We start from the raw sequence: 23,612 nt of genomic DNA, 5'->3' as shown, positions 1-23,612 counted from the left end.
TAAAAGGCCAAGGCAGGAAGTTTATTATGACTCCTCTGATCAGGCTTCTGTTTCTTCAGTTTCTTCTTCTGACCAGGAATATTCTTTCCCTCCTTATGAGGATTCTGATGCTGAGGAATCCATTCCTTCAGCTTCTCCCCCTGAGGATTTCTCTTTTGGGGAGACTTTGCATGAAATGAGGGAACATTTTCACTGGAAAGGACAGGAGTACTCAGAATCTAAGAAAAGACTAAGGGATTTTCTTCTTCTTCCCCAACATAGACCCCTGGCTATTCCTCCTATTTTGGATATTGTGGATGATGCTTTTTCGGAGGCTAACTTAACTCCTGACTCTTTTCCTCCAGCTCCTGTTAAGCCAGACAGATATTATAGGGTTCCTGATTCCCACCAGTTTTTATACAAGAATCCTACTGCTGACCCTGAAACCATTTCTCAGGGTCCTAAGGGGGTTAAGGCCGCTTCTGCTAAAAACCCCATTCCCACTGAGAAGGATTCCAGATCTTTAGAAAGATGGGCCTTTGGACAAAGGATCAGAAGCACCTGCATATCAATTTAAAGGAAATGTTAGCCGTTCAGAAAGCTCTATTGGCCGTCAGGAATCTTCTACAACCAGGACAACTACTGATACGGACAGACAACACCACAGTTATGTGGTACATAAACAAACAAGGGGGATCTCATTCCTATCCCCTTTGCAGACTAGCCATGAATCTTTGGAACACAGCTCTAGCTTGCAAACTGGACCTTCAAGCTCAGTTTCTACCAGGGAAGCAAAACTTCTTGGCAGACAGTCTGAGCAGAAACCTATCAGACCCACACGAATGGATGCTGGACACCGAAATATTCAAGATGATTACAGCAGTCTGGGGATGTCCTCACATAGACCTCTTTGCATCCCACCTCAATCATCAACTACAGATTTTTTGCACCGGGACATTCCATGAACTAGCTTGGAAAGTGGATGCACTATCATTCAGTTGGAGAAACCTCTCGGGGTATGCCTTTTCGCCTCTTCCTCTTCTTCCACGGGTATTATTAAAGATCAAACAGGACAAGCCCAAGATGATAATCTTGCTGGCCCCAAATTGGCCTCGACAGTTTTGGTACCCAACACTGAAAAACCTTTGTCTGGAGCCTTCTTTGGTTTTACCACAGACTCTGAACCTTCTGTCCCAACACCAGGGTCAGGTTCTGCACTCCCATGTCAAAACTCTCAGCCTGGCGGCCTGGTTAATCCAGGGTCTTTGATTCATTCTCTCCTACCCAAGCAGGTTATGGATGTCATTTTAGAAGCCAGACGTCCTAGCACTAGAAAATCTTATGCAGGGAAATGGAAAAGATTTTGTTCCTGGATGCAGGCTCAGGATTCTGATCCTCTTATTCCTAACATTCCTCTGATTTTACTTTACCTTACAGACCTCTTACATAAGGGTCTCTCTTTCTCTTCAATAAAGATACATGCCTCTGCTATTTCTGCTCATTATAATACAGACCCTCCAATCTTTTCCCACCAGCTCATGAGACAGTTTCTCAATGGAGCTAAGAACTTAAGGCCCCCTAGATCTCCTCCCATTCCTGCTTGGGATCTCAGCTATGTTTTGGAAAAACTCACCTTACCTCCTTTTGAGCCTGCTGCCACAGCTGACATCAAGTTTTTATCTTGGAAGACCGCTATCCTGTTAGCTCTGACCTCTGCCAGGAGAGTCTCGGAGTTGCAAGCTCTCATGGCTGTGGAAACTTATATTATTTTTCATCAAGACAGGGTGTCTTTAAGGACTGATCCTACTTTTATGCCTAAGGTGATTTCCAAAGTGGCTTTAAATCAAACTATTCACTTGCCAACTTTTTTCCCCACTCCTCAAAATAAGGGGGAAAGGATCTTGCATTCCTTGGATGTACTCAGACAACTACGTTTTTACCTGGACAGAACCAAGGACATCAGGAAATCAGAGCAATTGTTTGTTTCTTATGCTTCAAGTTCCCATGGTAAAGCTATTTCAAAACAGACCATTTCCAAATGGATTGCTCATGGAATCAGATTTTGCTATTCACACCATGGAAAGCAAATCCCAGGGAGTATAAGAACTCGCTCTACCAGAGCTGCTGCCACTTCAGCTGCCTTCCTCAGGGGAGTTCCTACCAAAGACATTTTGGAAGCTGCAACTTGGAGTTCAGTGCATACTTTTTCCAAGCACTACAATCTACCTCTTTACTCCAAGTCTAGGGCAGGCTTTGCTTCTGCTATCTTGCAGGGCCTTTTAGCCGCCCCTTCTTCTTTATGACCACCTCCCTTTTATTCTGCTTTGGGATTCAACCCTACAGTCATGACTGCAACAGTGAAACATGATGAACATAGTACAGTTGTGTACACTTGCCATAAATGTAGATGTTCGAGTGTCTTCACTGTTGCAGTCTGAGTTTCCCTCCCTCCTGTCCCCTCTTATTTTTTCTTTTGTGTGATTCCCTTCTTCACCCTTCTTTTGAGGTGTATTTGCAAAGGGTATGGGATCTTACTCATTTTGAAGCACCTGACATCTGGGGCAAGAAAAACTGGAGAACATGGCATCGGCTGTCAGCTTTGTACTCCTGGCGCTCTGACGTCAGGGAGCATGGCTGAACAGCTGACGCCGGACCCAGACTTTGGAATTCTGGCCAACCGAGGACTGCCTGCCGGCAGGGGAGAACCCTACAGTCATGACTGCAACAGTGAAGACACTCGAACATCTACATTTATGGTAAGTGTACACAACTGTACTTTCCCCATCCTTTGAGGAATACAATTCTTTGGAGGGGCTTCTAATATCAGATCTCGCAGAAGGCCACCCACTCCAGCCTGGGACCTGAATTATGTTTTGGAAAAACTAATTTTACCACCCTTCGAACCTGCTGCTTCAGCAGAACTAAGATACCTCTCCTGGAAGACTACTTTTCTCCTACCTATCACCTCAGCTAGAAGGGTTTCAGAACTTCAGGCACTGATGGCCATTGAGCCCTTCATCATCTTCCATGCAGACAGGGTCTCCCAGAGGACTAATCCCTCCTTTATGCCCAAGGTGGTATCTAATGTAACTCTCAACCAGGCCATACATCTACCCACCTTCTTTCCTAATCCTCAAAACAAGGGGGAAAGAATTCTGCACTCACTAGATGTGCACAGGCAGCTCAGATACTATCTGGGCCATACTAAACCCTTCAGGAAAACAGACCAACTACTTGTCAGCTTTGCCCCAGGGGCAGAGGGGAAGCCCATTTCCAAATGGATATCACACTGTATCCATTTCTGCTACAGATTGCATGGAGAACCCCCACCCCCAAGTATATTCAAACCCATTCCACTAGGGCAGCCTCCACTTCCACAGCGTTCCTCAGAGGAGTTCCCACAAGGGACATCCAGGAAGCTGCCACCTGGACTTCTGTCCATACCTTTACCAAGCATTACCACTGACCTCTATTTTCTAAGGCTAGGGCATGGTTTGCCTTTGCAGATGTTCTTCGTGTTTCACTGTTGCAGTCATTACATTTGGGTAATCTGCTGGCAGGTTGCCCTCAGTCGACCTGAATTCCAAAGTCTTGGGTCCTGCGTCAGTTGCTGTCTCCTATTCCATGACATCAGGTCGTCAGGGGTATAAAACATGCAGCTGGCGCCATTTTCTTTAGTCTTTCTTGCCGCGCGGTGCCCGAAGCAGAAATATTTCGCAAGTGCCAGTCGGCCGACTACTGAAATATTCGAGTTTGAGTTTCAGAACCAAAGTCTTCACTAAAGCTAAGTACCCCGTTGGGGAAACTTTTTTTCTTGCTCCATACCGATGTCAGAAAAAGTTAATAATTGTATTACTTGTGGGAAGTAAATACCTCATAAGGATTTCCATTTATACTGTATTCTTTGCCTAAGCCCTGATCACAACGTGCCTGGCTGTCGGTTTTGTGCATTTAACCAGTGCACTGTTAAGCGTCTGTATATTTTTGCCTTAAAGTATTTTGGAAACAGATCTAACTACCCAGAAATGTCATCGGTTAGCAATCTGACTACCAGAGTACATAAAAAACGCAAAGAAAAGGACAGAGAAAGGCAGTCGAGATCCAAAACCGACGACGAAGCTTCTCCTAAGCCAGTTGTCTATTCGCCGGTACTCAGTGATGCGCTTTTACAGACCTGATACCCACTAGCTTCGAGTCGCAGACCTCTACCAACACCCATGTGGAGTCAGGCATGCCGCAAGATACTCAAGGTATTGGACCGATGGATGTATTTCCCTCGGATGGGTCCGGAGACGCTGAGCAGACACCGGCTTCTCAGGGTATGTTCAGACGTCAACATTTGTATATCAAACCGACGACAGCTGCAAAACCAAAGACAAAAGACACCAGAAGCTAAGCCAATTGTTGAAGTTGATAATTTTTTGTTTGTATTGTGGCATCATCCTGAGTGAAGGTAGAATGCTACATGTAATCTGAAAGCTCAGTCATGTCTCTTTGAGTTACATTTTAAAGTCATTCACTCCAACATGGACTATGACAGAGTCATAATAGTGTTTGTTGTTGAGAGATTTGAGTGCTTGCGTGAACTAGCGCTGCCTGACATCTGACAGGCAGCTGACTGTGACCCTCTCCTTACCAATCTGGTTAGAGGGACATCTGTGTGTCTCACTGTGGAATAGACTATGGCCAAGACATTTGGTTTTGAGGTGTTTTGCCTTAGGGGCTTATTGGGTGAGACACTGATGCATTTATTTTTGCGTAGTGGATGCTGTTGGGACTATACTCTGTGCATTTACAGTTGTGAGGTCTCTGATGTTTTGGTAAGCTTCTAGTGAGTACTTCCGTGTATATGGGTTTATGTGTTATGTGTTTGGTTTGTGGAAGAGGTGGAGTGTGTGTACTGGTAATATGTTTAATATGTGGTATGTTGTTGAGAGAGAGAGAGAGTGAGCATTAATTCCAGATTCAATAGTATAGATACTTCTCTCACATATATTGCTTTTGTATGTTGTAGGAGTAATAGGTTGTCAGTAAACCTTTGTCAGTTGCTACAGGATGACCATATCAATCTGTCTGGCTGGAGAAACCGTGGGAAACTGTCCACCCATTATGTCAGGTGTATACTGCAAGAAGTGTGGGGGGAGCAAGATGGACCAGGTTCTGTTGTAGGGGACTAGTTAAATCAGCTAATCTTTGGGGAGGTTTAGAAGTAGAAACCTGCATCAATGCCTCAAAATGCACAGCTGACTTGCTGTCTGGGCAACAGTGCGCAACTGCGTTAAACCCTGAGAAGCAGGGAAGCATAGTGGGGTTCACTAGCAATTATAAAGGGAAATTTTGAATTTCTCAGTCAGCATTTGTGTGTATACATGGCAGTGCTAAACAAGATGTTCTTTGTGTTTCACTGTTGTAGTCATCACATTTGGGTCATCTGCTTGCAGTAGCCCTCAGTCAGCCTGATTAACAAAGTCTTGGGTCCTGCGTCGGTTGCTGTCCCTTCTTCCGTGACGTCAGGTCGTCGGGGGTATAAAACATGCAGCTGATACGATTACATCAGTCTTTCTTGCCATGCGGTGCCCGAAGCAGAAGCAGGTCGCAAGTGCCGGTCGGCCAACTCCTGAAATTTTCGTTTTTGAGTTTCAGAACTGAAGTCTTCAACTAAAAGCTAAGTACCCCATTGGGGAAACCTTTTCTTGCTCTAAACCAATGTCAGTAAAAGTTAATAATTGCATTACTTGTGGAAAGCAAATACCTCATAAAGATTTTCACTCGTACTGTATTCCTTGCGTAGGCCCGGACCACGACATACCTCACTGTCAGTTTTGTGCCTTATTTAAACCACAAACTATCTGTCGTCAATATATTTTCGTTTTTAAATATTTTGGTGCTCTGTTCAATTATCCTGATATGTCTTGGGTAAGCCATCCGACTGCTGACATTCCGAAAAAACGTAAAGATAAAGACAGAGACAGGCCGCCTAGGTCCAAAGCTGCTGACAGCGCTTCTCCTAAGCCAGTCGCCAGTTCGCCAGTACTCAGTGAGGCACTTTCGCAGCCCCTGATACCTGCTACTTCAGATTCGCAGACGTCTACTGAGACCCATTCGGAGTCCGGTATGCCACGAGATGTTTCAACTGTGGAACCTGCGGATGTCTCTACCTTGGATGGGTCCGGAGCCGCTGTGCAGGCACTGGCTTCTGAGGGTGTATTCAGGCCTACGGACTTGCGTATTAAACCGCCTTCTTCAAGGCCTAAAACTCGAACCATGCCTAAAAAACTGATGCCCAGACCACATGGTCAGGCCTCTATGCCTAAAAAACAAATTATAAGAATGGCTGAAGACCTTATTACTTTAATTCGGGGAAGCCAGTCTTCCTCCTCTAAGAGACCCAGGACTGAGTTTGCTTATGGTACTTCTGATCAGGATTCTGAATTTTCTGTTTCCTCTGATAACAAAGATTTACCCTTATCTACCTATGAGGATTCTGATGCTGAGGACTCTATTCCCTCTGCTTCCCCCCAGAGGATTTCTCTTTTGGTGAAACCTTGCATACTCTCAAGTAGCATTTTCATTGGGAAAGTCAGGATTTCTCTGATTCTAAAAAGAGGCTTAGGGATTTCTTACTCCTGCCCCAGCACAGGCCTTTAGCCATACCTCCTGTACCTAGACATTGTTGACGATGCCTTTTCTGAATCAAGCTTGGCCCCTGACCCTTTACCTCCTGCTCCCAGAAAACCTGACCGATATTACAGGGTCCCTGACTCTCACAAGTTCCTTTTTAAAAATCCTACTGTGGATCCTGAGACCATTTCACAGGGACCCAAGGGTATTAAAGCTACTACTGCCAAAAATCCTACACCCTCTGATAGAGACTCCAGGGCGCTGGATAGATGGGGTAAGAAGGTATACACTTCTGCAACTTTGTCCATTAGGGCCTTAAACTGCCAGTTTCATATGTTAAAGTATCAGCAGCATGTTATTGGATTGCTTAAACAGAAAATGATGTTGATTCCTGATTGTGCGGAAAATAAGGATTTACAGGATTTACTGCATTCAGCTGAACAAGTTGGAAAGCATAATTTGCAATGTGGTTTTGATTCACTAGCGGCATCTTACAGGACTGCTGTAACTGGGTCTCTACTTGGAAGGCATGCTTGGCTTAAGGAGCAACCCTTGCCAGATCATGTTAAAGCAAAATTGCTGGATGCTCCCTTAAACCAGGACCACCTGTTTAGCAACAAGGCAGAAGAAGTTCTTAAAAAGATGGAAGAAAAAGCTAAATCTATGCAAACTGTTAAAAGATTTTTACAAGTACAACCACCAAGGTTTAGTAGGCATTGGCCTTCCAAGAATTGGTCCTTTCCTACCTCTTCCAGACCTTCTCAGTCCAAGCCCAAATCCAGCAAAGCTCCCAGGTGTCCGTCCCAGGGTACGCACAGGACTAAGCAGTGGGGGGCCTCCACTTCCAAACCTGGGAGTAATAAAACTCCTCCTTATGGTGAACTATCTCAATGACTTATTTTTAAAACTTCCAAGCACTTCTCAACTGACTGCCCCTTTGGGGGGAAAGATTGCTCTTCATGCAAAGAACTGGGAGCTCATTACCCAGGACAAATGGGCTTTAAATATAGTGTCCCAGGGATACAGATTTCACTTCTACTCATTACCAACACCATGTGGGTGGCCAGATCTACCCCCAAATCAGTGGGCAGAGTCCCAGAAGCAAGTACTTTCTCTCTTAAGAATGGGGGCAATTCACTTGCTACCAGAAGAGGAAAAGGGACAAGGTTTCTACTCAAAACTTTTCCTTGTACCCAGAAAAGACAATTTATGGTGTCCTATCCCAGGCTTGTCTACTCTAAACACCTTTTTGGTGATACCAAAATTCAAGATGCTGACTCTTCACCAGTTGCTCCCTATGCTAAGCAAAGACACCTGGTTGGCAACACTAGATTTGATGTGCAGGTATGCTTCCTTTAAATCAGTGAATCTTACAGAAGATACCTACGCTTCAAAGCAGGCTACACGCACTGTCAGTTCTCTGCACTGCCCTTTGGCTTATCTACTACACCCAGGGTATTCACAAAGTGCCTAGCTCCAGTCATTGCATTTTGCAGGCAAAGAAATGTTCAAATATATCCATGCCTGGACGATTGTCTAATTCTGGTAGAAAGCCAGGGCATACTTTTGAATTATCTGGCCTTTGTACAAAGGGTGCTAACTTGTCTGGGGTACACCATAAATGAAAAGAAATCACACCTGGTACCCTGTCAACAAATTATATTCCTGGGAGCAAGCTTGAATACAACTTCCCAGATGGCTTTCCTCACGCCAGAGAAACAAATTCATTTGACAACCTACTTCAAACAAGTGGCCACAAAAACCTTGCTGTCTGCAAGGCAAATACTACAAGCGTTGGGGTTCATGGCCTCCTGCATTCTTCTAATTCCATATGCAAGACTGCATATGAGGAAACTCCAATGGTATCTAAAAAGCCTATGGTGTCAACATTCACAGGATCTAGAAGCAATGATACCTGTCATACCTTGTCTGCGTCTAGAGTTCCTTTGGTGGGCAGAGGCCTGTCGCCAAAACAAGGGACTACCATTCACACTACCCCCTGCCGCCCACATCCTAACAGACGCATCAGACTATGCATGGGGGGCTCAGCTGGCAGGGAAGTGCATTCAGAGCAAATGTAACCAAGTCAAATGCACCTGCATATCAATCAAAAAGAAATGTTAGCTGTACAGAATGCTCTGACAGCCTTCAAGGACCGCATTCTTCCAGGACAATTAATGGTAAAGACGGACAACACCACTGTTATGTGGTACATAAACAAGCAGGGGGTACACATTCTTACCCCCTCTGCAGACTAGCCATGGCATTGTGGAACACAGCTCTGAGCTATCAAGTGCATCTACAAGCTCAGCTCCAGCCAGGAAAACTAAATACACTGGCAGACGAACTAAACAGAAAGCTCATGGACCCACACGAGTGGAAACTGGAACCAAGGATTTTCAACATGTTGACAAGTAAATGTGGGAGTCCACATATAGACCTGTTTGCCTCCCTCCAGAACTGTCAACTGGACAAATTTTGCACAAGGACTCTCCACAAACAAGCTTAGAAAGTGGATGCTGTGCCCTTTAACTGGAAAAACCTGTCAGTTTATGCCTTTCCTCCTCTGCCCCTGCTCTCCAAAGTACTACTAAAGATCAAACAAGACAAACCAAGGACGATTTTGATTTCACCAGACTGGCCACACCATCACTGGTACCCGCTCTTGCGCAGCGTGTCACTGTTGGCCCCATGGCACCTGCCTCAGACTCCTACTCTATTGTCTCAACAGGAGAACCAGATTCTACACCCTCAGCTTCAAATACTGAACCTAGCAGCCTGGCTAATTACCTAATCTCTCCTTTACCATCCCTTAGTAAACCAGTGATGGACATCATTTTAGAGACAAGGAGGCCTAGTACTAGAAAATCTTATGCTGAAAAATGGAAAAGATTCTATGCCTGGAACCAATCTCAAGGGATGAAAATCCCCTATTTACCTCAGATTTTACAATACTTAACTGAGATGCTTCACAAGAGCCCGTCTTTCTCCTCCATCAAAATTCACGCCTCAGCCATTTCAGCTCATTATAACACAGAACCTCCCTTCTTCTGTCATCCACTGCTCAAGCAGTTCCTCAGAGGGGCCAACAATTTATGACCACCCAGGAGAGCTCCAACTCCAGCCTGGAACCTTAACTCTGTATTGGAAAAGCTCCCTCTTCCTCCTTTTGAGCCAGCTGCAACTACAGAGTAAAAATTCCTTTCTTGGAAAACAGCTTTCCTTTTAGCAATCACTTCAGCAAGAAGGGTATCTGAATTACAGGCCCTTATGGCAATAGAGCCTTTCATCATCTTTCATGCGGACAGGGTGTCCCTCAGGACCAGTCTCTCCTTCATGCCCAAGGTGGTATCCAGTGTGGCCCTTAATCAGTCCATTCATTTGCCAACCTTCTTTCCTAATCCACAGAACAAAGGGGAGCGGATACTGCACTCCTTAGATGTGCACAGACAACTTAGATTCTACTTGGACAGGACTAAACCTCAAAGGAAATCTGAACAACTGCTGGTGGCATTTGCTGCAGGGGCAGAGGGGAAGGCTATTTCAAAGCAGTCCATTTCTAAATGGATAAGCCATTGCATTCATTTCTGCTACAAGCACCATGGAAAACCTATCCCACAGGGGATCAGAGCCCACTCAACCAGGGCTGCATCTACCTCTGCAGCCTTTCTCAGAGGCGTCCCTACCAGGGACATCCTAGAAGTTACTACCCGGAGTTCTGTACATACTTTCACCAAGCATTACCATCTGACAATTTTCTCTATATTCAGGGCCTTATCGCTGGTCCTAATGCTATCTAAATTCCTTCTCCCATCTGTAGCTTTGGGAATCTACCCAAATGTGATGATTGCAACAGTGAAACACGAAGAACATAGTACAGTTGTGTACACTTACCTTAAATGTAGATGTTAGAGTGTATTCACTGTTGCAATCCAGGTTACCCTCCCTCCAGACCCCTTATTTTTCTTGGCTATACCTCTACTCTCCTTTACAATGCTTAAAAGCTTTTTGGTGTTTTTGCTTTTTTGTTGGAGGTATAACCTTGTATATTTATAGATTTAATTGCTTCCCATTAGGGGAGCACCTGACATGTGGGGCAAGAAAAACTGATATAATGCCGTCGGCTGCATGTTTTAACGTCTATATTATAACATTGAAGTCTTACAACTTCGAATGTCATAATATCGAACCCAATAGAGCAAATGCTGGAATTAGCAAAGCTGCAGAACACAGAATACTTTCCTAGGGAAAGTATTCGGTGGGCCGTTTCTGCAGCTTCGCTGTTTCCTCATCTCTGGAGCGATGGTTACGGACCGGGTTAAGGTGAGTGTGTGATTGGGCACGGGTTAGGTGAGTTAGGGTTAGGGCGTGGGTCAGGTAAGTGTGCGATTGTGTGGAAGTGAGGGTTAGGGTGAGGTAGGTGAGTTAAGGTTAGGGAGTGGGTAAGGTGAATGTGCGATAGTGACGGACCTTAGGGTTAGGGTTGGGTTTAGGTAAGTGGATAGCTAGTGGTGTATGTATGATTTAGTGTAGGGTTGTGTGTGTGTGTGTGTGTGTGTGTGTGTGTGTGTGTGTGTGTGTGTGTGTGTGTGTGTGTGTGTGTGTGTGTGTGTAATTTATTTTGGTGTGCTTGTGTTGTGTGTATGTTTGTCGGAACAGCAGATTTTTTCCCTGGGAACAAATTTGCTATTCTGACCTGTTTTCTGGTGTTTTGCTCTACTGGGTTCGATATTATTACATTCAAAAGTTGTAAGACTTCAGTGTTATAATATAGACCCCATGTTTTATACCCCTGAGGACCTGACGTCACGGAAGAAGGGACAGCAACCGACGCAGGACCCAATACTTTGTTAATCAGGCCGACTGAGGGCTACTGTAAGCAGATAACCCAAATGTGATGACTGCAACAGTGAATACACTCAAACATCTACATTTATACCAAGTGTACACAACTGTACTTTGTACAAAGTGCAGCTATGGGCAAACACGGTGCTTAAATACAAATTAATTTAAACAGTTGTAGCCAATGGGAGAGTGCAAAACTGAGTGTTTTACCAACAATCCTCAACTTGTATGTGTCCTGGGTTGTACACTTCTACCACAAGGTTGCAGGAGGACCTTCTTAATGCAGGATGGCTGGTTTGAGTGCACAAAATATCCAAACAGCCTAGATTCAGCAGATCTTTATCTAGCCTGTGCTATGATATATAGTGTTACAAGGATTACAAAGTGGAGGAAATAAGTCAAAACAGCAGTAAAAACAAAAAATGGAACAGCAGTTCGATAGAAAAACGTTCAAAAAGTAGAATGCAAGTTGTAAAAGTACTTTTTTTTTTGTTTTGTATATCTCAGTGGATGCCTCTAATTTAGTTGAGATTCACTCCAGGTCTCTGTCTGTCGCCAAACTTGGAGCAGCTCCACCAAACTGATATTTCTGTACCTCCCAGGTCTCAGTATATTAATTAAACTGTCTTTGCTTGTACTTCATTGGGTGTTCTGAGGATTGTGTATGAACTCAAGGATTGACAGATGTAGTGGATTGCGAAAGTGCATGTTTTATATATATTTTGCTGTACTTGTCTAACTGCTGTAAACTTCTCCAAAGGATTTGAAATTGTAGTTCTGTCATTGTTTGAGACAGAAATGTCAGGATCCCTTTGTAGTGAAGATTCTGCAGTTTTTTTCTATTTAATGTGAGTGAAATTGATCTAAGCAGTATGAAGTATATAATGGTTAATTCATTTTTTTTCATAGATGTTTACTAGGCCAACGACCACAAGGACCTTTTTTAAGCCTAGCCATGCATCCCAAATCTCTGATGAATTCTGATACTCTTGATAAGTGTAAGCATGGGCCTGGGAGATGAAACATTTGCAGGTTACCTGTTTTCATCACAGACGTGTGCCAAACCAGGGATGAATTTCCGGGTTCCCATACAATTGTCCAAGTTGCAGTTGAATTGAGTTAGGGAGGAACTCTGCTTCACATGGATGGGGAACCTGTTCCAGGAAGGGGTAGTCTCTGGGATACATACCTGTCTGTCCAGCAGGTTCTATTTATATCACAGACAAGGTTTAAGTCTTTAGAATGGGTAATTTTGGTGCTGTTTGTTTTGTGGATATTCAGGAGGTCCATTAGAGTGGGGTCTGACAATGCCCTGTATACCAGGCATGGATATCCCTCTTTTTTCTTAGAATTTGTGGTTAAATGTGTATGCTTTACTTTTTGGAAGCATGCAGAAGTTTTTTGCAGTTGAATGCTACAGATGTGGTGCAGGAAAGGTGTTTGCCCTTTCCTTACAGATTTGTTTTCCAGGAGTTAATGTAGTTTTTATAAGGGGCTGTCACTGCAGGCAGGCTTACACCATGGAAAAACAGCCATTTTCAGTGATTGTGAATTTTTCTGAATGGCTAGGTACTAGTAATATCTAGTATTCATTGGCAGTAGCTCTGCTGTTCCTGACTTAAAACTCTGCCATGCACTCCATTATGTTTGGTATATATTCCTGCAGTAATTGAATTGTATTGGCATGGTAGGGCTGTTTCTGTTGAGGAAATGTCTCCAGAAACTAGGAGCTGGTGAAATTTTACTTTTTATTTAACATCTTCTGATGTTCATATACGGTTAGAGTCTTTGTTAGAGTTGGTTTTGATCTAGATGCACTAAAGGTGTGAAAACTTAGTGCTATCATAGACTAATATTTGGGAAAGGTCTTCTCTTCATATGCTACAGTATATATTACTATTGGTTCAGGGACTTTTACTGTAGGCATCAGCAGTAGCATAGTTTGTCAGATGTTGAAAACTGTCATAAGGTACCCATCACAGTCAAGGATAGATAAAATGCTTAGTTTGCTGAGTAAATAAATTAAGAGGTTATAGTTGGGAGTAGGAATAAAGTATCCATTTGCAGAGTAAGGGAGTTGCTTTGTGCATTTTTTCTTACTGTCTTGGAGTGAAGCAAAAAAAAAAAAAAAAAAAAAAACATTTGACTTTGATATCTCTAATTAAGATTTTTTGTGCCATTCTAGTTGTCTCCTTGGGACCCTGAGAGCAGGGAATTGCGAGCTGATTGTTATCTACAAATTGGAGATTACAGCAAAGCTATCCAAGATCTGAAGCCCACCACAAAACTCCGGAATGACAATAGAGCTGCATTCCTGAAACTAAGCAATCTTTACTATACTACAGGAGAGCAGGAGGAATCCTTAAAGTAAGTTTTGAGAGTAAACTGTCCATTGCCTTTGTAAGAACCATATCATTTGCCTAGCGCACATTTGCGCACAGGTATATCATGCATCAGCGTACTGAAGAAAGTCTTGGGAAATCGCACTGTTGTGATTATAACATTGGATTAACCCAGGAAGAATTGTTTTTGATTTCCTTTGCTATCAATATCTTGGGAGTCAGACTGGAGTGTTTGAAGACTGATATAATGGCACTTGCATGAACCACATTTGTTCAGCTTGCTGTGTTGGAGAGTTGATAAGATAATGAATGCCAACTTTTGCTTTTCTAGGCCCCTCCCCCAGCATCAGAATAGTCTAGTACAGTGACCACAAATACCAGGAGACAGCGAACTACTAGTAAAACAACCAAGGCGACTCTGGTACCACACGGACTGTGTTTAATAAAATTCCAAATTAAAACATTAACAGAGCAAAAAACAAAAACATAAAAATAGTAAGTATTTCTATGTTTTTGGTTTTTGCTCTGTTAATGTTTTAATTTGGAATTTTATTAAACACATTCCGAGTGGTACCAGAGTCGCCTTGGTTGTTTTACTAGTCTAGTACAGTGACTTTTGCATTATTCTGTTTAGTGGGGCTTTGATGAGCACAGTTCCATGGGTAGGCTTAGGGAGACTTTGCCCTTGATGATATTTTAATTTATGTGTGCATTACAGTTCGGCAACTTTTTCTTCTCAGTAGTTGCTCTCTAGGTCTCTGGCCCTTTCTTGAGCTGTGGTAGGCTAGCTCCATACTTCTTTCTTACTGAAAATATGGAGCAAGATTGAGTGTTTTTTTTTTTCTTTTTTTCTTTTTCAGATAAACTCATTAAGTAGAAAGTGTCTCTTTCCAGAGGACAGCCTAGAAACATTGTCTTAGAACCAAATAGCCCGGAATAGCACAGCAAGTAGAGTGGAAGCCAAGGGAATCCAACCCACGACTGAAGGGTAAAAGCCCACTAGCAGCTATAAGGGAATCCAGCCCAGGACTGAAGGGTAGAAGGTCACCAACAGCTCTAAGGGAATCCAGCCCAGGACTGAGGGGTAAAAGCCCACTAACAGCTCTAAGGGAGTTCAAGCTAGGACTGGAGGGTGAAAGCTCACTAATAACTAATGGATTTAATTTTATGCCGTAAACGGTAGTAAGTCAGCCAGCTTACTGGTCATGGGTTTCTGTCACACTTGAGGTCTTGGATGAAGGGTTAAGTTTGAATCCCACCAGTGCTGCTGCCTTGCCAGTATTGTAACCGTGGGCATGCATTTTGTTAACTGCCCTAATGCAGGCTGATATGGCTTCAGGTCATGCATTGGTACTCCTAACATAGGCCTTCTCAACATTGGCTGACCATTGCTGGTGCTATTTCTTCCAACTCTAGACCTGACATTAACCTCTGACTTCAGTAATTGTCATGTGTCTGTGCTTTACCAAAACAAAACTAGTTATTGTCCCCCTTTTGAGGTAAAACAGTTCATGGACTACAAAGCCAAAAATTCTCATTTCATTGCAGTAGCACTTAATTAGAAATGTTTTCTGACTGCAAAACTTCATTATAGTCAGTTTTATTAAAATTATGTTGAGAGTAGAGTAAGCTATTCACCTGAACATAGTAAAGTTTGCAGTATCTAGTCAGTACATTTTATGATCATCAAAAATGGCATCTTTCTGGTCTGACCCAGAAGAGCCTCCACTGATATTTCTTAGATACAGCATTTCCTTTCCACCATTCAGAATGATGCAGTTTCTGTAAAATGTTACATTTGCAGATGCAAGCACACCTGTAGTGATACATGCCATGAGACAGCATGCCTGCTATACAGGTGTGTATGTCCCTAGAGTCCCAACAGTTTTTTTATCAGCTCCTTAATGCCACTTGCATTTCAGATTTTGATCCTTGCCGCCTTTGGTAAAGTCCAGCATTTGTATGAGTAAATGGTGCAGTAAGTTTCTGTGTGACCATCAGATTACTAGAGGCTCACAATGGCATCACTTGTACTGTTTTAATGAATAGCATGATGTTATTAGCTGTCACAACTCTCAAGGGTTCAACCCCAACTACTCAATGAAAGAGGGAAAGGCTGTTGGCTTATATCTGTTTCAAAAAATAGCAGTAGTAAGCAATCCTATATGCAGAGATTGGCAGGAGAGTTCTCACAACCTTAATGGGAGTTGGCACATCGTCACAAGAGCAGTTAGAAGATAGGTGTATATCTTAACCTTCCTCGAGATATGTCCAGTGCACTACAGACCACCCAACCCTACATATATTGTGCTATCCCTTGACTAGTAAAAGACCAGCACTGAATTTGCTTGCAGCCACTGCAAATGAAGGATTTGAGGAAGCATGCCATTTGTTTGCATGTTGTGAGGATTTGGCTCAAGAATATCACATTGCTCTGCTTTTAGATGATTATTTGGAGCTTATTATTGACCATACATATCCCGGGGCTCATGAGCTTGACTAATGGTTGCAAGGCTGAGCCTTTAGGAAGTTAAGCCTGAAGTGCATACTAACACCCAAGCAGGCATGTCCCCACCTCATGTTACCTTTAATTAGTGAGCAGTACAGCACCAGTTTCTAATTCCTAGAAGTAGGTTGCAAGTCTGCTACATGCATGCCCCCCAGAAACCTGTTGCTGAAATGTGTCATAACATACATCCTTTCATAGAAATATGACAGGATGCTCGAATAAGCTTGACTTTTGATGCTAATTTACAAGTTGTACCCTAGATCTCGTATAGTTTTCATGAAGAGTTTTGGAGTTTTTCCCTGTTGTTGCTGGCTTAATGTCAGTTGAAACGTTATTCCACTCATTGATTACTCTCTGACTAGACCATTTTTTCATAGTATTCTAAAAGTATTTATCTAAATCTGTCAGCTGATTTTTGTGCTGTATCCTTTTGAGACTCTTGCACTGCAGATCAGAATCACATCTACTCTTAGTTGTCTAGGGCAGAAAATAAGAGAGTTTAAGTTGCTTATGTCTCATTTCATATGGTGCGTCCCTCAGACCTGTCTGCCAAGTGAAATTACTTTGGACTGTCTCTCCTTTTAATCTGGACCTTGGTGTTAGGGTACCATACGTTTTTTCCTTACCTGAGGAGAGGTCTAACTAAGGACATATAAAGAGGGTATCATTAATTGAAACCCATTTTTGCCTGGTACTGTCTTTGTAGTTAACTTATGTATGTATATGATCATTTTTTAATTTTTTTTTTCTCAATGTAGCTTTTTACTATTGAACAAATGTTGATAATGTTTTGTTGATAACAATGTTTTGTATTTTATGTAAATTTGTCTCGCATGGTTTTATATTATGTGGAGCTTTTCTCCCCAGGCCTCCACTGAAAATGGACCTCGCCCAGTCAGACCATCCCGGTTAACAAATGTAAAATAAAATAAATAACTACATTAATTTGTATATTACTGTTTGCCATGAATGTCAACACTGTGCATAATTTTCTATTTGTTTTAAAGTTTTGCTATCTCTGAAATTTTATGTAGATCACTACCCCAGATCATTATAAAGCTTGACCTCATTAAATCTGATTGTCCTCCCAAAATATGGTAGATGTACTTGCATTTCCCTATCCTAACATGTCTATTTTGATTGTTAACACCGTTTTCTTTTGCCCAGCTGATCAAAGAATTAATGAATTCCTGCATAGCAGTGTGATCTTCATGTATCAGCCTTTTAATGGATTTTAATGTCGCTTAAGGTAAAGGGAAAACAGCTTTGGTCTATTTGAGCACTGAGGCATGCCTTTCCTCCTAGATGTCCAGTTTTCAAACTTGTTTGTGATCTTAATCCTTATTTCTGTGCCTTTTAACCAGCGCACAAAAGAGTTGGTAATTCCTGGGACTACATTTAAGTTTAACAGATTATGAATCAGTCCTTATTAAGGTCTAAACATGCATATGTTATCTTGTATTCCCATATCTTGAGTACTGGGTACTGACTGCCAGAAGTTCATGTTATTTAAGGTTGTTGCCCCTTTCCTGTAGACATGTTATCAATGAATGATCCATGTTCTTCCATTTTCTCCTGCAATCTGTTATATGTTATTTTTACACTTCTGTTTGGAAGACAAATGATTTGCAGCTTTTGTTTTTTTATGTCAGCCCTTTTCCAGTCCCTTGGTGCTGCACCATCAGTCATGTTTCTGTCATGTAATCTGTATGGAATAGAGCTGAGTTCATTTGTTGAATTTCTTATAGGTTCATAGGTGTTTTATTAGGCTAACTACCACAAGGACCTTTTTTAAGCCTTGCCATGCATCTCAAATCTCTGACAAGTTCCAGTACCCTTGATAAGTGTAAGCAGAGGCCTGGAAGATGAAGAATTTACAGGCCTCCTATGTCCATTAGGGACATAGATGCCAAACCAAGGATGAATGTCTTGTTCCCCATCCCAGTTGTCTTAAGTTGCACTTGAATTGGGTTAGGGAGGAACTCTGCTTCACATGGATGGGGAGCTTGCTCCAGAGACTGGGTAATCTGTAGGATACATACCTGTCACTCCAACAGGTCCTGTTTATATCACAGGCAAAGTTTAAGTGTTTAGAACAGGTAATTCTTGTGCTGTTCTGTTTTGTGGATGTGCAAGAGGTTCATCAGAGTGGGTTCTGACAATGCCTTGTACTCCAGGCATAGATCTCTTCTCAGCAGCATGTAGGAGGCAGAATACAGGAATAGGGCCTTGAAGTGGTCTGCATAAGACATGTTACTTACCCCTGTGTTATTTTAGTGAGGAATCTCTGTGGATGTTCCAGTTGTTGGATATGCCTGGTTAGGTACATACCAAAGGGGGCATTGTACCGAATAATGTGTCTGATGAATGCCGAATTCAGTGAAACAATGACTTCCTTGGACCTAGATGCCATACCTTTGTTTATAAGTTGAGCAACATAGGATGATTTCCTCACTACTTCTGACATGTGATGGTCAAAGGCTAGATTACTATCTGTGTGTTCTCAAGTCCCTGACTACTAAGTCAACTCTTAGGGATGTGTTGTCAATATGATAGTTACCAGGGATGGATGACCTCCCACAGGATACTGTTATGCATTTCTTGGCATTTAGTTTTTGTCCATGGCTCTGACACCAGTTGTTTGTCCATGTCAGCCCGTCCTGGAGAACATTTGTGTCGATGTGGGATTCATTGACTGCTCCTAATTTGCAATCATCTGCAAATTTAGTCAGTCAGAGGCCATTGACATTGGCCTTGACTTCAGAGAAGTACATGCCAAAAAGGAGTGGTCCCAGGACTGATCCCTGAGGGACTCCACTTGTGACTGGCTTCTTTGTAGAGGTGACCTCCCCAATTCTAACTTCCTGGGTACTCTGTGTGAAGTAGTTGGGTATCTGTCAGGTGACATAAGGGTCTGTACCTAACCTCTTGAGTTTGTCAGCAATTCCCAAGTGAGGTATTGTGTCATATGCCTTGGCCAGGTCAGTGTATGCAATGTGAACCGTTTTGCCATCATCTATTGCTTTGGTAACCTACTCAATGAAGTCCACCAGGTTGATTATGTATGACCTGCCCTTGACGAAACTAAACTGGGTTGGGTCCAGTGTCTGGAGGTTTACTATATCATTAGTGATCATTTCTATGATAATTCTTTCCATGGCTTTGCATATGAGACTAATGAGACTTAAAGGTCTGTTGTTTCCAGGGTCTGTAGATGGCGCACCTTTGTGCAGAGGGATGACTGTTGCTGTTGTCCATTCATTAGGCATGAAGCGTGTTAGGAGGCTTCAGTTAAATAATGATTCTAAAAGGTTTGATAGGGCATCTTTCATGCTATTTAGAAGGCATCCTGGGATATCGTCTGGGCCCACTGATGCAGTGTTCTTGGCCTTAGAGAGAGCATTAAGGACCAGTTCACTAGTGATAGCAGGGGGAGTTGTATTTAATGTTAATTCCTGACTGAAGCTTGAGGGGAAGAGAGGGGTAAAGTTGGAGCTGAATTTGTCTGCCAGTAGGTTTGCTGTATATTCTGGCTCAGTACAGGTGACTCCATTTACAATGAGCTCTGCACACAATTGTGTATTACCTTTGATGTTGTGGACATAGGCCAAGGACAACAACAAGGCATTTTTTAGCTGGGAGGCCAAATTTACCTCAAATTTGACTTTGGTGGACTTTATTTGTTCTCTAGGATATTTGTTTAGTTTGAAAGTGCTGTTATCCTGCTGGGTGCTGCAGCTCCTAATTTTTGACATGATTTTCTTCCTTTTGTTATACAACCTATTGAATCTGTAATTCCATCAGGATGGTTTGTTTTTTTGAGTTAGTTCTTTACTTCTTCCTGATGGGTACAGCTGCCTCTATGCAGCTACTAACATGCTTGTATAGGGTTTCTGTGAACAGTTCTGCATAGGCAGCCATGTTCTCAGGGTTTATGAGGGCTTGAAATTTTGTTAGATTATCACTTAATAGTAGGAAGTTAGCCGTAGAGTAGTTCCTGAATATTCCAGGGATAGCTGGAGTTCCAGGATGTCCTTCAAGGATGCATCTGCAGTCATCACATATGGGTTGTCCTGCCTCAGGCAGCCCTTCGGTCGGCCGGATTCCAAAGTCTGGGTCCGGCGTCGGCTGACGTCGCCCCTTCCCCGACGTCAGAGCGCCTGGGGTATAAAAGCGTCAGCCGACGCCATCTTCCTCAGTCTTTCTTGCCACGTGGTGCCCGAAGCAGAAGCAGTTCGCAAGTGCCAGTCGGCCAGCTCCTGTATTTCAGCTACCGAAGACTTCAAAAGCTAAGTACCCCATTGGGGACTCTTTCTTGCCTCAGCCGATGTCAGATAAAGTTAATAATTGTTTAACTTGTGGGAAACAAATACCTCATACGGATTTTCACTCTTACTGCCTCCCCTGCCTAGGCCCAGACCACGACGTCTCGGCCTGTTCAGCCTGTGCTTCCTTCAACCGAAGCACTCTTAGACGTCGGGCGGAGTTCGCAGAGGAATTTTTTGGGGCTACTTTTTCATACAAAATGCCGTCGGAGACTCCGACTTCACGTTTAGTAAAGAAACGGAAGGACAAGGACCGACACACGCGGGCCGCGGTTTCGGCTGAAACCACGGCCAGGCCTACCGTGAATGTCTCGGTCTCGGCTGAAACCGAGTCCTTGGTACTTCCGACACCCGAAACCGCTCAACCGACAACCTCGGCCCCGGAGGCCCCTGCTGAGTCGGTTATTGAATTTCCTTCAGAAACTGGTGTTTTGGAAACTTCCGACACCATTCCTCTAGACAAAACTACTCCAGCACGTGGTGCAGCTAGGCCTCCTGCATCCATGTCCATAAAGGCATTCACCAGGGCTAAAGTTGCTAAACATACCAAATCTATGCCTCCCAGGGTTATTCCTCAGGGACCCTCTACAAGTTTACAGATTCTTACTTTAGCAGAGGACCTTATTTCCTTGATTAGGGGATCTCAACCTCATCCGGACAGGGGCTCTCAACCTCCTCTAGACAAAAGGCCCAGGGTTGAGCCCTCTGATCCCCACTCCTCAGAGGAGGCCTCTGATGGCTCTGCTCTGTCGGACTACCAGGAGGAGGCTTTTTCGGCCTATGAGGATTCTGATGCAGAGGAATCCATACCCTCGGCCTCCCCTCCTGAAGAGCTATCCTTTGAGACCCTTCACACTATGAGAGAGCATTTCAAATGGCAGGGCCAGGAATTTTCTGATTCCAGGAAAAGATTAAGAACTTTTCTGCATTTACCTCAGCATAGACCTTTGGCTATTCCTCCTGTTTTGAATGTCATTGATGATGTGTACTCTGAGTCTAGCATAACCCCTGACACTCTTTCCCCGGCCCCTGTCAAACCCGATAGGTACTACAGGGTCCCGGACTCGCATCATTTTCTTTACAAGGCCCACTCTGTTGATCCAGAAACTATTTCCCAGGGCCCTAAAGGGGTTGCGGCTGCCACCACTAAAAATCCACTCCCTTCTGAAAGGGAGTCCAGGGCTTTAGAGAGATGGGGTAAAAAAGTGTATACTTATGCTACTCTTTCTATGAGGGCATTAAATTGTCAATTTCATATGATACAGTACCAAGAGTATTTGTTAGATGAATTGCATAAGAAACTGTCTTCACCTGAACCCCTAGATCGCAAATCACTACAGGATCTGGTACTTAACTCCCATCAGGTTAGTAACCATTTCTTACAATGTGGTTATGATGCATTGGAAGCTTCATGTAGGTCAGCTATGACAGGTGCAGTCATACGTAGGCATGCTTGACTGAAGGAACAATCTCTGCCAGACCATGTTAAAGCTAAGCTTCTGGATGCTCCCCTGGAAAAGCAAAATTTATTTGGCTCCACTGCTCAGGAGGTCTTAAAGAAGGTTGAGGAAAAGGCAAAATCTGTACAAACAGTTAAAGATTTTCTACAAGTCCAGCCACCAAGATTCAGCAGAAATTGGCCTGCCAAGAATTGGTCCTTTCCAGACACAGAAAGATTTCAGAGAGGCAAGAACAGGCATGCCAGAGGTAGAGGGCAAGCTAGAGGCTCCTACAGAGGGTGTCAATGGCAGCCTCCCAACCAGAGAGGTAGTGCAGGACCTACAACTGCTGCACAAGGATAGACTCAATGACTTTGCTTTGACTCCGCCAACCAGGGCTCAATTAGAAGCACCTTTGGGCAGAAAGCTTTCTTTATTCTCAGACAATTGGCACACTATTACAAGAGACAAATGGACACTGCAAATAATAGACAGGGGATACAGGTTCCATTTTCACACATTGCCAAAAAGAAAAGGCATGCCAGACCTGCCACCAAATCAAAGGGCAGAGGCTTTGAAACAAATCTCCAACTTAATGCAAATGAAAGCTATAGAAAAGGTTCCTCTTTCAGAACAAGGCCAAGGATTTTATTCCAGACTTTTCCTTGTTCCAAGAAAAGAAAATCAATGGAGGCCTATTCTCGACTTGTCCACACTGAATACTTATCTCATTGTGCCAAAATTCAAAATGCTGACTCTACAGCAACTCTTTCCCATGCTGGGCAAGGGGTCTTGGCTGGTGACTCTAGACCTCAAGGAGGCATACCTGCATGTCCCTATCAGACAAAGTTGCAGAAGACACCTCAGATTTCTTGCAGTCTCAGAGCATTATCAATTCTCAGCATTGCCCTTTGGCTTATCTACTGCGCCCAGAGTATTCACGAAATGCCTGGCATCAGTAATTGCACACTGCAGACTTCAGGGGATTCAAATATACCCATATCTGGACGACTACCTTATACAAGCGGACAGCCAGCAAATTTTGGTAAAGGACTTTAATTATGCCATCCACCTACTGCAGGCATTGGGATATACAGTCAACTTTCACAAATCAAGACTTGTTCCATCCCAAAGAATAACTTTTCTGGGTGCGGATTTAGACGCAACCACCCAAATGGCTTTTCTCACAGAAGAAAAACAAAGACAACTACCGGATTACTTCAAGAATCTGACAGGACAAACTCAGCTGACTGCAAGGAAAATCCTGCAGGCCCTGGGTTACATGGCATCTTGCATTCTTCTCATTCCCCAAGCAAGGCTGCATATGAGGAAACTACAATGGTACCTAAGGAGTTTATGGACTCAGCACAGCCACAGCTTAGAAACTTTGATCCCACTCATTCCATGTCTCCAAAAGGAATTTCTGTGGTGGGCTCAAGCAAGCCAATCAAACAGGGGTCTGCCCTTCAGCAAACCAATAGCCAGCCAAACTATTACAACGGACGCTTCAGACCACGGTTGGGGAGCACACATGGAGGGCAGATGTATTCAA

The 23,612-nt window shown here is 43.4% G+C and overlaps 1 protein-coding gene across 1 annotated transcript in view; it reads left to right on the top strand.

Annotated features, from left to right (window-relative positions):
• The window catches only part of LOC122806498 (dnaJ homolog subfamily C member 3-like), a 305,071-nt gene that overhangs the window by 177,435 nt on the left and 104,024 nt on the right, over positions 1-23,612 (top strand). Inside the window, exon 6 of the mRNA XM_044076997.1 lies at positions 13,631-13,812. Within this exon, the coding sequence (XP_043932932.1) occupies positions 13,631-13,812 (182 nt within the window). The remainder of the gene's footprint in view (positions 1-13,630; positions 13,813-23,612) is intronic.

The sequence above is a fragment of the Protopterus annectens genome, chromosome 7.part0 (genome assembly GCF_019279795.1).
Source record: "Protopterus annectens isolate FY-2018-M chromosome 7.part0, PAN1.0, whole genome shotgun sequence".
Classification (NCBI taxonomy): Eukaryota; Metazoa; Chordata; order Ceratodontiformes; family Protopteridae; genus Protopterus; species Protopterus annectens.
This window is presented reverse-complemented; position numbering and strand designations above follow the sequence as displayed.